This window comes from Aphis gossypii, chromosome 1 (genome assembly GCF_020184175.1).
Source record: "Aphis gossypii isolate Hap1 chromosome 1, ASM2018417v2, whole genome shotgun sequence".
In the NCBI taxonomy this organism is placed as follows: Eukaryota; Metazoa; Arthropoda; class Insecta; order Hemiptera; family Aphididae; genus Aphis; species Aphis gossypii.
The window spans coordinates 78401931-78416278 of NC_065530.1; the positions used below are offsets into that span (position 1 = coordinate 78401931).

The 14348-nt window shown below is 32.5% G+C and overlaps 1 protein-coding gene across 1 annotated transcript; it reads left to right on the plus strand.

Moving 5' to 3' along the window:
* The first annotated feature begins 926 nt into the window (after positions 1 to 926).
* On the plus strand, positions 927 to 8073 carry LOC126549736 (uncharacterized). Its single transcript, XM_050199994.1, is given in 4 exon segments — positions 927 to 1909; positions 1912 to 2008; positions 2773 to 3294; positions 6588 to 8073. Coding segments are annotated over 4 exon segments (1539 nt in total). The 5' UTR covers positions 927 to 1887; the 3' UTR covers positions 7486 to 8073.
* The last annotated feature ends 6275 nt before the right edge of the window (positions 8074 to 14348 follow it).

Consider the following 14348-nt stretch of genomic DNA (forward strand, 5'->3'; position numbering starts at 1 on the left):
ATTATATTTTAGTAAATTAACCTGCACAGCGAAATTAAGTATATTTAAAAAGTAAAATTTAAATACCGGTTTAACGTGAGATTTAAAATATGTGTCAGTGCTTTTATTTTTTTAATTTTAACATTTTTAACAGGTGAAAAAATGCGTGTGAATGCAAACCCAGAACCCTACCTCTCCACTACATCGTTAACGCCTAAAACTATTTATAGCTGAAAGAAACACAATTGCTGTATATATTTTTATATAATATTATGTTATCGTTCAACGACTTTCATGAAACAAAAAATGTGTGTACAAGTATAATAGTAATAAGTATATAGATACGTACATTGCACTCCACCGATTATTGTTGTATTGTGTATGATCTACACACGTTTTTCCGTTCATCGATGCGATCTATATGACTACCACGCGACAAGTGTGCACGAGTGAAGAGTGAAATTAATTTTTTCAAATTTTTGGGTCACTGCAAAAAACATGCATACTTGTATCATGCACGCAAGTGTAGCGCGACATTCATCACATACAGAGCGTTATAGTTTTTCTTCATAAACTTTTTGAATGATAATCTGCTGATGAGTAAAATCAAAATAATTATACTTATCTTTCGTTTAGCAAAATAAATTAGTTCAACAATTTAAGAGGTACGCGGTAATAAGCAAAAACTCCGATAAATCCTTAAACGCTATTATTAAAACATTAATCGTCAATACTCGGTAAAAACTCGTTATGTAATTTTATTATAGAAATGGGTTTACAATTAAACGAGACACGAGACCTCGAGTACATCATATTTAAAATCCCTGTAAGAAATGGGCGTTTAGGATTACGATCGCCAACGTCAGATCATATTATTATGACATAATATTCTCAAAGTTTACAACGAGGAGCGACGTGAAACGTCCTGTATACGTTTAAAAAAAAAAAAAAAACATTTTTCCATAATATACACACCGTGTCGCGTTCTAATTTAATAATTTAATTATTCTCGTCGACACGTTTGCGTTTCGTATTCACCTATATCGTATATTATAGTAGTGCAATCATAGTTATAGTAGACTGCTCGTTGTCCGGGGAAAAACTTAACCACAACGAGACGGAGCTACGAGCTAGTACAGTGAGAAACAAAAAAAAAAAAACGTAAAACACGATCGACGGTAATCGATTGGAAACGCTGCGAATACGCATATTATATAGTGTACACCGACGTATACGTTTTCCCCGCGGGCACGCGTTTTGTTGCGTTTAAACGCTATTTGACTACTATCGCATACGATTTGTAAGCGATCGGTCAGTGTTCGACGATCGCAATCAATCGTTATTATTATTGTTTCGGGCACAACAGTGTGGTGTTTCGCGCTCGCGTTTTGACGGCGATCGTCCCGGAGTCGTACACAGTCGTTCGTGGCGCCTTATGAATCGTAACGTAAAAGAGTGTTCGGTAATATTATAATATATTATATTCTAATCATCGTGGTCTGCGCGTTAGTGTTCGACATACGATTATTATTACTATTATTAAACATGGTTGTTTTCTCGTCGGCTCCTATACGATATGATGTCATTTTAATTGTATTGTGAAAGTTCACAACGCGAAATCCGCCACCGCCACTGTGCCGATCGCGAGTTGCCGGCATCGCGTTCGCGTGCAGGCGGTGGTCGAGTGGGTTGACACGGCAGCGTGGGCTAGTGCTTTTTTACAATTTTTTCGCAGCACCGGACCGACCGCCGTCGTCTCCGTCGACCACACCAGTTTTGGCACTCTTCGACGTCCGACCACTGGACGATTTGTTAGGTCCACCGTATCTGCAGTGAACTTATTACTACTATTGTTTGCTTCTGCGTAAAACAACGAAAATCGGAAAAAATAAAATAAAAACTGCTGACATGCGACCTTCCACGATGGCGGTCTTAAGTGTGTTGTGCTACTATTATGGTGTTGCGGCGGATTTGCGGTGTCTACGTCGAACGATCAAAACACCACCAGAGGAGTGGACGAATTCTTGACGTGAGTACCTATAACAAAGTTCTATACTAATTTGAAAATAAAATTAACTATCAATATCGTACAAATATTTCCAATATCGCATCGAAAATCATTATCGAATTTATTATTACAACGAAAAAAAAAATCGTTAAACGAAATAATTTCTTGTACTCAATGAGACCGAAATTTGTTATTATATAATAGCAGTTTATGGTGCTCATTTGAAGTTACAATATGTATTTATTTTAAGTAAACGAAATTCTCGATTATTTTTCTGAACCTTTAAGTTTAGTGTTCACATACGTCTTAAAAAATTTTAAAATCGATGTATATAGAATATTTGTTTTAACGATGGGCCACTTGTATCGAATATTAGACATGGTATATCGATATTGCACCAGTAATCACTAAACATTTTTACATTAGTATAATTAATTTACTACGGTCATTAACCGTACTAACAGTGGTGACTGTCTGTTTATTTTAATTTGGAAAAATAGTTCTGGCATAAAAATCTTCAAAAAAAAAAAAAAAATTAACAAATTTTTTATGTGTGCATGACCGGTTAAATATTTAAAACTATAAATACTTCTAAGAATATTATATGCATTCTACAACTACTACCTAACACGTATAATGAAATTGAAATCAATTTAATACTTGACGGTATATTATTATATTAATATTATGAGCATTTCCTATTTTCTCGAACAATCTAATACAATCTATGACTATCGCATTATGTGTTTACCGTTTACTTATACGATGATTATTTTCCATGGCAGGTCGTTGACGCAAATGATCGGAACCGTTTTGAACACCGACGCCAGGTATTCGGGAATATTCGGCGACGGATCTCAGTCGGTTTCTGGTCGGCCCAACCGTCCGCCCGCCGCCGATTATTTCGAGACCGGTCGACCGCCTTTTCTGAACCGACCCCCAGTAGGCAGGCCGTACCCTCCGCCGTACCCAGAAAATGGTGGACCATATCCTGCTCCGTATCCAGAAAACGGTGGACCGTACCCTCCGCCGTACCCGGATAATGGTGGATCGTATCCTCCGCCATTCCGCCCCTACGGATATCGTCCCGGTCCAGGCGCTGCGGCGGTCGATTACCTGCAGCAGAACTCCATCGTTCAAGCACTGAGTTCCATATCGCAACACGACGACTTGAGGTGTGTTCCCAGACTGCTGTGCGAAGTATCGTCCGGTACCAGGCCTGGTTATAACCAGCAATACGGTTACTACCAGCAGCAGCAACAACAACAGTCCTCCATACCGTTCCTCTCCAAAGACGCCTTGATCACGTGAGTTGTGTATATACAAGCACAAGCTTATATTATATATTATAGAGTATTACTTATATAATATATATAAATAGGTACATACTCTAATTTATTATTTATAGCCACTCGCGCTTGTCGCAGTGTCATTATTATATCGTATAATATATTATATGGGTTCGCGTACAATTGCGTTTAATGTAAATATAATATATAATAGCGTTATAGTCGTATATCAGTCGTCGCCTTGTTCGTTTTTTTTCGTCGATAAATCTATGCTGGGCCGATTGGTGGCCCGTCCAGATAAGAAATGAAAAAGTGTCTTTGACGCGCAGAGACGTGCTTTTTACGCCTTTCTGCGGGTACACAAACACTCCGCAGTGATGAGACGAGGGGTACGCGCAACGTAAACATTTCGCTTTGCGGGGCTTAAATCGAAATTAACTTGTTTTCTTTAACCCACCCTCCCGCCAAACGCTTATTTATTGCAACGTGATTTACTGTCGGGTAACCAAAAAAAAAAAACGTATACCACCGCCAAACGACGTGTGCGTCATAAACATTTTTTCGCCGACAGATTAACGACGTCTCCGCCGCCTCCGCGATATGATTCCCCTCGGGAACCCTTTCACCGCGCGGATCACTTCCGGGAAACATATTACACTAACTACAGTCGTGTACAGTCGACTTGGGCATACCGCGACAGAGGCGAGTGCAGATTACTGTGACCCTGTTTGCGCGTTGATATTATTATATATTGGTCGATAAACGATAAATGTCATTGCTTTGATAACCGTACATGCATAAAGTTCAAACTTTACCGCGTTATTAGTATACTTAAAATATTATATGGATACACACCGGAAAGTCGTTTCCGGTAATATGCGCACGGTAATCGTTACACGGATGAGTAGCTATCAACTCGGGCAACAGAAGTCGTCATAATCACATCATAAGCTGTGTAATAATAATAATAATATAATATACCGTTTCTTATAAAGGGCGAGTAAACGGCGAGGTGTCATCATGACATCATGATAGTGTTATGATTTTCGCGAGTTTTTTTCGTAAAAATGTAGTGAAAAATGCGAGGAAAACTCGTTTTTTGTATCAAATGGAATTGCGTTGCTAAATCAAAACGGCCAACACTTGTACAGTTGTGTATTGTTCACTTAAGATCATGTTTTCGTGGCGGTGGTTAGGTATAATCATAGAGAAACGTTTTGAATCGTAGATAGCTCATGGTTTTATATGATATTGATGCAATTGTCAAATTTTTCGCTCGTACATAAGTCATATCGGTTTCTACGTTAGACAAAAAATCATACTCTCGATGATATTTCGATATTCAATCTGTCCTCATGGACCTTTATAAATTAATTTATTTTTTACTCTCATCTGTGCAAAAATCTGAACGCTGATCTGGTTTTTAATCGGTTGGAATGCTACAACAGTATTCGATTGTTGATTGTAGGATTTGATATTATTGTAACACACACGAGGAATAGCACAGAATCATACATCATATAGTATAATATCGTTACTCACTCTATTGTCGAGCACTACGATGTGCGTGACAAAATAATAATATATTTTATAATTATTGCGTTACGCGCTACAATGTTTTGTAAACACTAAAAGTGGGTCTACGATGTTATAATAATAACAACAGCAGCTCGGTGATATTATAATATTGTAATGAATGTTTTACTCTCCCGAGGCCGTCGCCGCCGTTTATACCTACGCGCTTACAATTATTATACAAATCCGCCCGGGTAAAAGAACTGCGTGGGCCACCCGCGAAATCGAGCGATGTCGATATTATGCGACCGTTATAGTGCATATATTATTGTAATATTATATTATGATAGGTGAGAGTCGTCGTCGAACTTGATCGAATTTGCATAATATGACGAATCGATGACCCCTCCCCCTCTCGCGTAAATTGTTTTTGTCTTTTTTTTGCGGACTTTTACCCAACGCTCGTATAATATATTATGACCATTATAAACACATCGCACCCCACACACACACAGGTGGTCGACTCTGGCAGTCATTCAGACTTTCCAAACACGTAGGTACCTATGTTTACCGATATATCACAAGTCGTCCCACCGGTAATCGAAATCGGTGGTACCGTAAAATCGCGATTCGCTACACATCACCTTACGACGTTGCGATTTTATTTGTTTTTTACGTTAATAACGACATTATAACAGTTAAACACGTATAATGTGATGATGATGTTGCAGAATCTATTAATGCGCGCATAATCATGACCATAATATAAACGTTTCGACGATCAGAAGTCATTTATAGATTTTAAACATATCAGTATGTTTTTTTTCGACTAGTGAGAATTATTCCGTTTTCCCCGTTATACTACCAAGTACCAAATATTAAATAAATTATTGTTAATGTGTAGAATTTATTTACAATTACATCACATAATTTTCCGATAAAATCGTCGATTTTAAATTCGCTAGCCACATGATTAATAGTCATTTTTATTAAATATTTGAATAATTAAAAGACATTATTATTTGCCTAACACTTAATTTTTTTCAATTCGTTGATTGTGCTTTCAGTAAATGAATATTGATGTTCTGTTAATATATATATATATATATATATTATTTTACCTGCTTAGAAATTTCAATATTTTATGTAACTACCTTGTAGATTAAATCGAGTATATAACGTACTTTAAAAGGACTTAAAATGTATATCTCATGAATACTCAATATAATTTATTGTGAAGTCTTCAAAAAGATTCTAAAAAAACATTTCAATTTAATGGTATAAATTAAAAAAAATTTATGCGCAATTAAATATATATTTTTAGATAGACATTATTTAAATCTTTATCTTTCAAAAAAATTTTAAAAAAGATTAACAACCTATGAGTAAAAATTGACTAGTAACATAGATATGTTAAGCTTTTATGTGTATAAGGTTAATAGTTATGTGAGCAATTTATAATAATATTTTGTTAAATATAGAATAACATATGATTTTGATATTATGGTTTGGACACCTTATTATTGTTTTCAAAAAATGAAGTAATTTAAATTGTAGCAACATTTTTCCTATAGTATCATAGGGTTTTGCGGATTATCCTGAAAACATCCATCCGATATAAGGTGATCCAATTTTGTAAATTGGCAATACCTAACTATTAATCACAAATATCAATAACCGATCTTACACTGACTTGGCAAAAGTGTGCTTACCATTTTATTTTTGAAATATATGGTATATAAAATTAAGCCAGTATTTTATGCCAGTTTTAATTTTGTATATGGCGTCACTTTCAGATTGTTGACCGTGTTGAACTTCGTGGACGATTCGCCGCTGCTCATGTTCGGCCGAGCAGCGTTGTTGGGGTACAATGCCCGTGGCGATCCCAGATATTGCACGACAGCGTATCCGACCTGTCCCAGAGACCCCGATCAGCTGATCAACTACCTGAATAACCACAATGGTGGTTTCTTCCGGTTCTTCAACCAACAACTACCGCAATACGCTCCCCAGTACGCAAGTCACCAACGGCCGCCGTACCCGCAACGTCCTCCGTACCCGGATCAGCCTCCGTACCCACAGCGTCCTCTATACCCGGTACAGCCTCTGTACTCGCAAAGGCCTCCGTTCTTACAACAACGGCCTCCGTACGTGGGACAGCAACAGAACTACGCTCCCCAATACCAGAGGCCGCAACAGCATTTTGGAAACGGATACAAGTCTCGAGTCGACGACCAACAGAACCCGAGAATACTGAGCGGATCGCCGGACCAGTACTATGACGTGCCTTCGGTTTACGACTTACAGTTGGACCGTCCGAGGCCGACGCCGATGAAGTTTCCGTCGGCGATCGATAACGGCGGCGCTTCGAATTCGATCTCGCACTTCGCGTTTCCGTCTGATCACAACGGTGGAGGGGGCGGAAACCGGCAGGCGAAAAAAATAAAAATGATTTTTCCAGACAGAACCGGCACGGGCGGTCTTCGGGCCGACTTAGACAAGTACGGTAACTACAAGGGCGTATATTACGCCGAGGGTGCGATCAAGTTCGTCGACGACGGTACCTCAAACGGCGGTCGACCGTCCACCATCAGACTTCCACAACAGAGGCCGGTCGACGATTTCAGCGTGCTCGGCAACCGGTTGCCCTACGAAAGACGGCCCAAGTTTCAGTTCCCCAGGACTTCAGAGTGATCTGGTGATAAAAGTAGTTCAATAGCGGTATATACGCGTGGTACATCGGTGAGGTATAATTAAACGCGTCTCCTCGTTACCAACAGTGTTTAACCACTATTTGATATTTATAGAAAAAATTATTTATTCAAGTATATAATATATTGTACAAATTTTAAGGAAAATTATATATATACCTTAATATAACACAAAAATACGTAAAACACGTTAGTAAATTTCAGACTCGTTTATAATATGCTTATACTCAGTGCATAATATAAAGATAATAATGGACGTGACTTCTGTCTTTATCGTCAAATATGTATGGACACCCACTCGAATACTTAACATTACATGAATTGTACCTACTCGTGATTTAAATAATATTATATTACGACAATAGATCACTTACTCATCTCCCTTTACCGGAAACGGTTATACTTTATACCCACACACTACTCATCCATTATAATAATTTGTTTAAATAGCTGTAACTGTATGACAACTGACAAGACAAGTAATATGTTAGATCTTACAAACCTTTCCAAATTCCAATTATGTATGTTATCACTTATCGCGAATAATATATGACAATAATGTGTTGTTGATAATTTTTCTTTGTACATTTTTTATTGTTATTATTATTATTATTTACATTATCATGTACATAAAATCCTTAACTTATATTAACTATTGGTACGTATACAATAATAATACCTTATTTATAGGTAGTTACTTATATGAACATTTTGTTGTTGTTTTTTTAAATATATAATATGTAATAACGCAAAAATAAAGTAACTAAAAATAAGCTTAGTAGTTAAGGTAAAAATATTAATACGTGATTAATATTTTTATTTTTAAAAGTAATGTTTTGATTTAAGCTAAGTAGTTTAAATAAATTGTATCGGCAACCACAAGGGACACAAGCCTTGAATGATTGCCTCAAATATATTTGTAAGTTATTAGAAGTCTATTGATTATTTTAGCCTATATTTTATCACTCTAAATTTGTGGAATTACCTTCCTCCTGATGGTCGGAGGGTTCTCGAGGTCGAGCTTCGAGAACGATCAAGTAAACTCTACAATACTATTATTATTTAAATGTGGGCGCGCATGCACCTTACCTTGTCCGCAGCTGTCTCTGGTTGCAGTCGACGTGACAAGGATGGAGTTTATTAATTTTTTTATCACTCAAGAAAGAAATAATTAAACACTTTGACAAATTTCGTTATATGAAAAAGAAACAGCAAAGTTGTCGCAGGCAATGTCCTTTGAGTGGTTGCGAGTAATTCAGCTGTGCTCCTGCACTTGTCTGTCTGGGTGGTGCTCATGCACTCATATGTTGTATGTGCTCATGCACTTCTCGCTATGGAGGGTGCTCATGCACTGATGAGAGGAGACGATTTAGGCCAGGTCCGCCAGAGTCATCGGCGGCCCGATCAAAGGTGTCGGTGTCCCCAAAGAAAATTGTCTTTTTCCCTGGTGAAAGCGACCCTGACCGGACCATCCCCCGTCTCCGGCGGCACATGAAAGAAGTTGCATGTGTTGCGCTGTACCGTTATAATCCCGTACAGTGTCCTGTACGGGACTAGATAATAGGAATCGTTCCAATCACCAGTGACTTGATTTATTGGGGTTATTTTAGATTTTATTACATGCGTGCGACAACTCGACCGTTATATATTTTATTAAATGAAAATAACGACTTTACAAAAATCATGATATGTAGAATCGAGCATATCATTACATCCACCCTACGCTTTTTTGTGTTGTGCCCTCACAACACCACTCGTGGTAGAGTGTCAGCGTGATACAATAATTGAGTTTTTAGAGAAAGAGAAAAAATTAAAATTCAAAAGTTAAAAGTTTAAAAGTTGGAATATAAAGCAAACGGGTCATGTTTTTGTTTTGTTTTATACAAAATTAAAGGGTTAATGATGATATGATTAGAGCTTGTACATGTAATATCGGAATAGTGTGAGTGCAATTGTTAGGCTTGAGTTTTCTTCCACTCCTATTCCAATATTGCTCTAATTGTGTTTATTTTAAAGAAGAAAAAAAATTTTTTATTTCTGAATTTGAATTTCCTAACTGGTGGATTATAATGATTGCTTTACAATTTTATTGTAGTTTGACATGATATTAAAAATTGTACATTATCTTGTTATTGCTTAATTTCTAATTTTGTATTCTAACTTATTAACTAGAGCTTATGTCTAATGATGGAAAATGGCCCTATATATATTTTTTATCTATATTCTATCTACGTTTATTTTTTATATGATAAATCTTGATTGTGTCTTAATAATAATTTGTCTAATTTGAATTTTTGTATTTTATTATAGTTTCTTTGTTGTTTATTTATTTTTATTTCTGTTTTAGTATTATTTATATCTGTCTTAGGAATGGTCTTTCTATACTTATATTAACTTAACTAAGGTTAGTTTATAACTTATATTAGGTTGTTTGTTCTTTACATTTTTTTTTTATTAATTGCAATGACAATTGTGGTTTAACTTATACTATTGGTTAGTTAGAGTTTATGTTGTTTTACATTTTTTTTTTTTTTGATTTGAGTATAAACAAATGTGGTTTAACTTAAACTACTGATTAGTTGGGGTTAAAAATTTTTTACAATTTATTTTTTGATTTGGGTATAAATAGCTGTGACTTAACTTATACTACTGGTTAGTTAGGGTTAAAAGAATTTTTACATTTTTTTTTTTTTTTTTTTAAACAATTATTAATTGTTAAAAAATAAAACAATTAATTAAACAACAATCAACTTAATTTTTTTACTAACTTAGATTAGGTTATTTTTTTTTTTTATTTTTTTTTTTTATTTTTTTATATATATTGCAATAACACTCATGGTTTACCTTATACTTATAAATAGTTAATGATATATTTTTTACACATTTTTTTTTTTTTTTGATGTTTGTACAAACAATTATGACTTAATGTTTTAACTTAACTTAAGTTATTTTTTACAATTTTTTGTATTGATGTACAAACAATTGTGACTTACTAATTTTAATTTTACTTATACTAGTTTTGAACTATGCTATTATGTTTTTTTGTGAATATTTATTATATAATTATAATAACTTAAACTAATTTAATTAATGGAATCTGGTGATTTTTGTATATAATAATGTATTAGCGGATTCTGTCAATTTTTTTGTTATTATTATTTTTTATATATATGGTTTTGGTTTGATATTATTTATATAATATTATCATTGTTTTTCGTATCTTTGGTATTTAAGTTATTTGTTAGACAGTTTCCATCACTGAGAAAAAATTTTTTTGTTTTATGCATAGAAAATATGTTATAGACTTTATTTTTAGGCTGCATGTCGTTTGTTTTTATTTTATTTTTATTATTACTATTTTTAAAAAAAGTATGAATATTATTAATTATTTCAGTGTGTTCTTTTGATTTCCAATTTTGTGTTATATTTTCTTCATCTTTGTGATATATATATATTTCAATGTTAGTATTTTCAAATTCTGAATATATTAATTGTTTTATTATAGACCAGCTAAATTCGTGTGGTCCTGAAATTAGGGTGGGTATTGCTATTTTTAAAATATTTAGTCTTATAGCTTCAAGTTTTAGGTTATGAACTGAAGTTTTTAGATCTTCATATTTAGGCTTGTGATAATATAGTTTTTTTGTTATTAAATGAAATATAGTTTTATTATTATTGTTTATGGGTATGGTGTTTCCTACATTTAATTCTTGTAATGCAAGTTGTGGACTAGTATCGCCATATACTTTGCATATTAAATTTGTTATTCCCTTATTCATTTTAAGGTCTGCAGATATACAGTGAGCTATCGCAAAGTTATCTGGGCAGTTAAATATACTACCTTTTAATTCTTTGATATTATTGGTATTATTTGTGCAATATAATGTATTAGTGTCATTAATTTTCAATTGAGTATTTATATTATTATTTAAGATAATATTATTGTTTTTGAAATCAATTAAAGCATTGTTTTTGATCAAGAAATCATTTCCAAGTATAATTAAACTGGATAAATTTTTTACTACATGGATATCTACATCGAAGTTTTTATTGTTAATATTGATTTTTATTTTGGTTATACCGATCGCACTTATTGTTTATTATCCGCTCCTAATAGCTGCATTGCACTAGGCATTATTGTATATTCGTTTGTTAGTAATTCTTGTCTAATACAGCATATGTTTGCTCCCGTGTCAATTGTTATTGGTGTTAATTTATCATTAAATATGGCATTTATGTGCAATGTATTTGATATACTATCTATTTTATTTGCTTTTTGAATTATGTCTCCTGCCGTAAAGTTTTTAATACTAACAACTGGATTTAACTGATCTTTTACTTTTTTTGTTTTATTTACGTATAAACTACAATTATTAGCCAAATGTCCGAATTTATTACAAATTTGGCATACAAGGCGTGGTTTATCTTTGAAATAACATTTATCTTCAGAATGATTGTTTTTTAAGCAAATTGAACATTGCCTTTTTTGGGTTATAAAGTTACTGTAATTATAAGGTTGGTAATGAAATCGAGTTTTAGTGTTAGGAGCATTGGGTATAAAGTTGATTTTATTTATTATTTGTTTTTGAGACGTTGTAATTAACGAGGAATAATTATCAGTTGTATTTAATTCTGCATTTGGTGTTTTATACTCATTATTAGTTGAGCAACAATTTATTGCAGAATGTCCAAATTTGTTGCATAATTGACATGTTATATGTGCTGAATTATTATTTTTATAGTTAATGTTATAATCATTGTTGGTATCGTTATCATTATTATATCTAAGGGTTGAATCATTTTTTGTGAATTCATGTATATTATTAAAAAAAATTTCTTGTTGTTTGTTATTGTTTATCTGATATGAGATTAATTGCTCTACAGTTGTTTTTAAATTTTCGATTTCGTCACGTAATTTGTTGATTTCATTATCTTTTATTATGTCAATTGTATTTATTTTTTGTGTTTTATTTTGTATTATTTCTGATTCAATTTCAAATGGGCTTTTATTTATACTTCCTATGGTCATGAATTCTATGAGTTCATATTTACGAATATTTCTTTTTAATTCATCTAGTGTTTTATTTTCTAATATTCCTATACATCTTAATATATCGGGCTTTAAACCTTTAAAAATATTTCTTACTATTTCTCCCTGTGACATATGTTTGTCGATTCGCCTACACAATGATTCTACTTCATTAATGTAAGAGATGATTTGTTCATCAGGAAGTTGTTTACGTTTTTCGAGTATTAATCTAAGCATATCAATTTGGAAAATAGGTTCAAATTCTAATCTAAACTTTTTTTCAAAATCAGACCATTGAATATTTTCAAAAGTATCCAAAATATTGTCATAGAATGTGAGAGCAGTGCCTTCTAAAAATATAGAAATATATTGAAATTTTTCGTTTTCCGACCAATCGTTAATTATTGCTGCTCTTTTATAATTTTTTAAGAAAGAATCAATGCTTTCAGATATATTGCCTGAAAATTTTCCAGGTTTAAAGAAAGGTTTTCTATTGTCACCCATTTCTAATTTTATATTTGATTTATATTTTTATGTTGTTAATTATTGTGTTAGTATAATGTTTTTATAAAGCATTTAAGATTGTATAGTTTATTTATTATACAATAAGCATAAATAACTTATTGTGTAAATATATATATATATAATATATTATTCATAAGTATTAAAAGCAAACAGAATAGTTAAATTAAAATGTTTTACATAAATACTAGAAATATTGTCTGTTAATCTTATAATAATTTATACAATGATCATTCAAATATATATTATAATTATAACATGAGCTCATGCACACAAGTGTATATAAATATTTAAATATAGCTTTTTTTTTTTTGTATTAAATGCTTGTAAATTCTCTAAGACTTACAAGTATATATATTATTATTTTTTTTTGTTATGATATTTACGGGTTAAAATAAAATGTTTTACTTAAATACTAGAAATATTGTCTGTTAATCTTATAATATATAATGATCATTCAAATATATATTATAATTATAACATGCGCTCATGCACACAAGTATATATAAATAATAAATATAGTTTTTTTTTGTATTAAATGCTTGTAAATTATCTAAGACTTACAAGTATATATATTATTATTATTATTATTATTATTTTAATTTTTTTTTTATGATATTATGATATTTACGGGTTAAAATAAAAAGAAGTAAGATTTTCTTAAAATTTAATTTGATTATATCCCGTTTTTAATTAGTTATATATTATATATACTTTTCTTTTTTTTTTTTTTTTTTTTTTATGTTAGTAATATGATATATAAGATAACTAAGTATTTTAGTAAAGTGTACTTGATCAATTCTCAGTTTATTTGAAAAAATGAACTGAACTTCTGTTGGGCGCCACTTTGTAATAACGCAAAAATAAAGTAACTAAAAATAAGCTTAGTAGTTAAGGTAAAAATATTAATACGTGATTAATATTTTTATTTTTAAAAGTAATGTTTTGATTAAGCTAAGTAGTTTAAATAAATTGTATCGGCAACCACAAGGGACACAAGCCTTGAATGATTGCCTCAAATATATTTGTAAGTTATTAGAAGTCTATTGATTATTTTAGCCTATATTTTATCACTCTAAATTTGTGGAATTACCTTCCTCCTGATGGTCGGAGGGTTCTCGAGGTCGAGCTTCGAGAACGATCAAGTAAACTCTACAATACTATTATTATTTAAATGTGGGCGCGCATGCACCTTACCTTGTCCGCAGCTGTCTCTGGTTGCAGTCGACGTGACAAGGATGGAGTTTATTAATTTTTTTATCACTCAGAAAGAAATAATTAAACACTTTGACAAA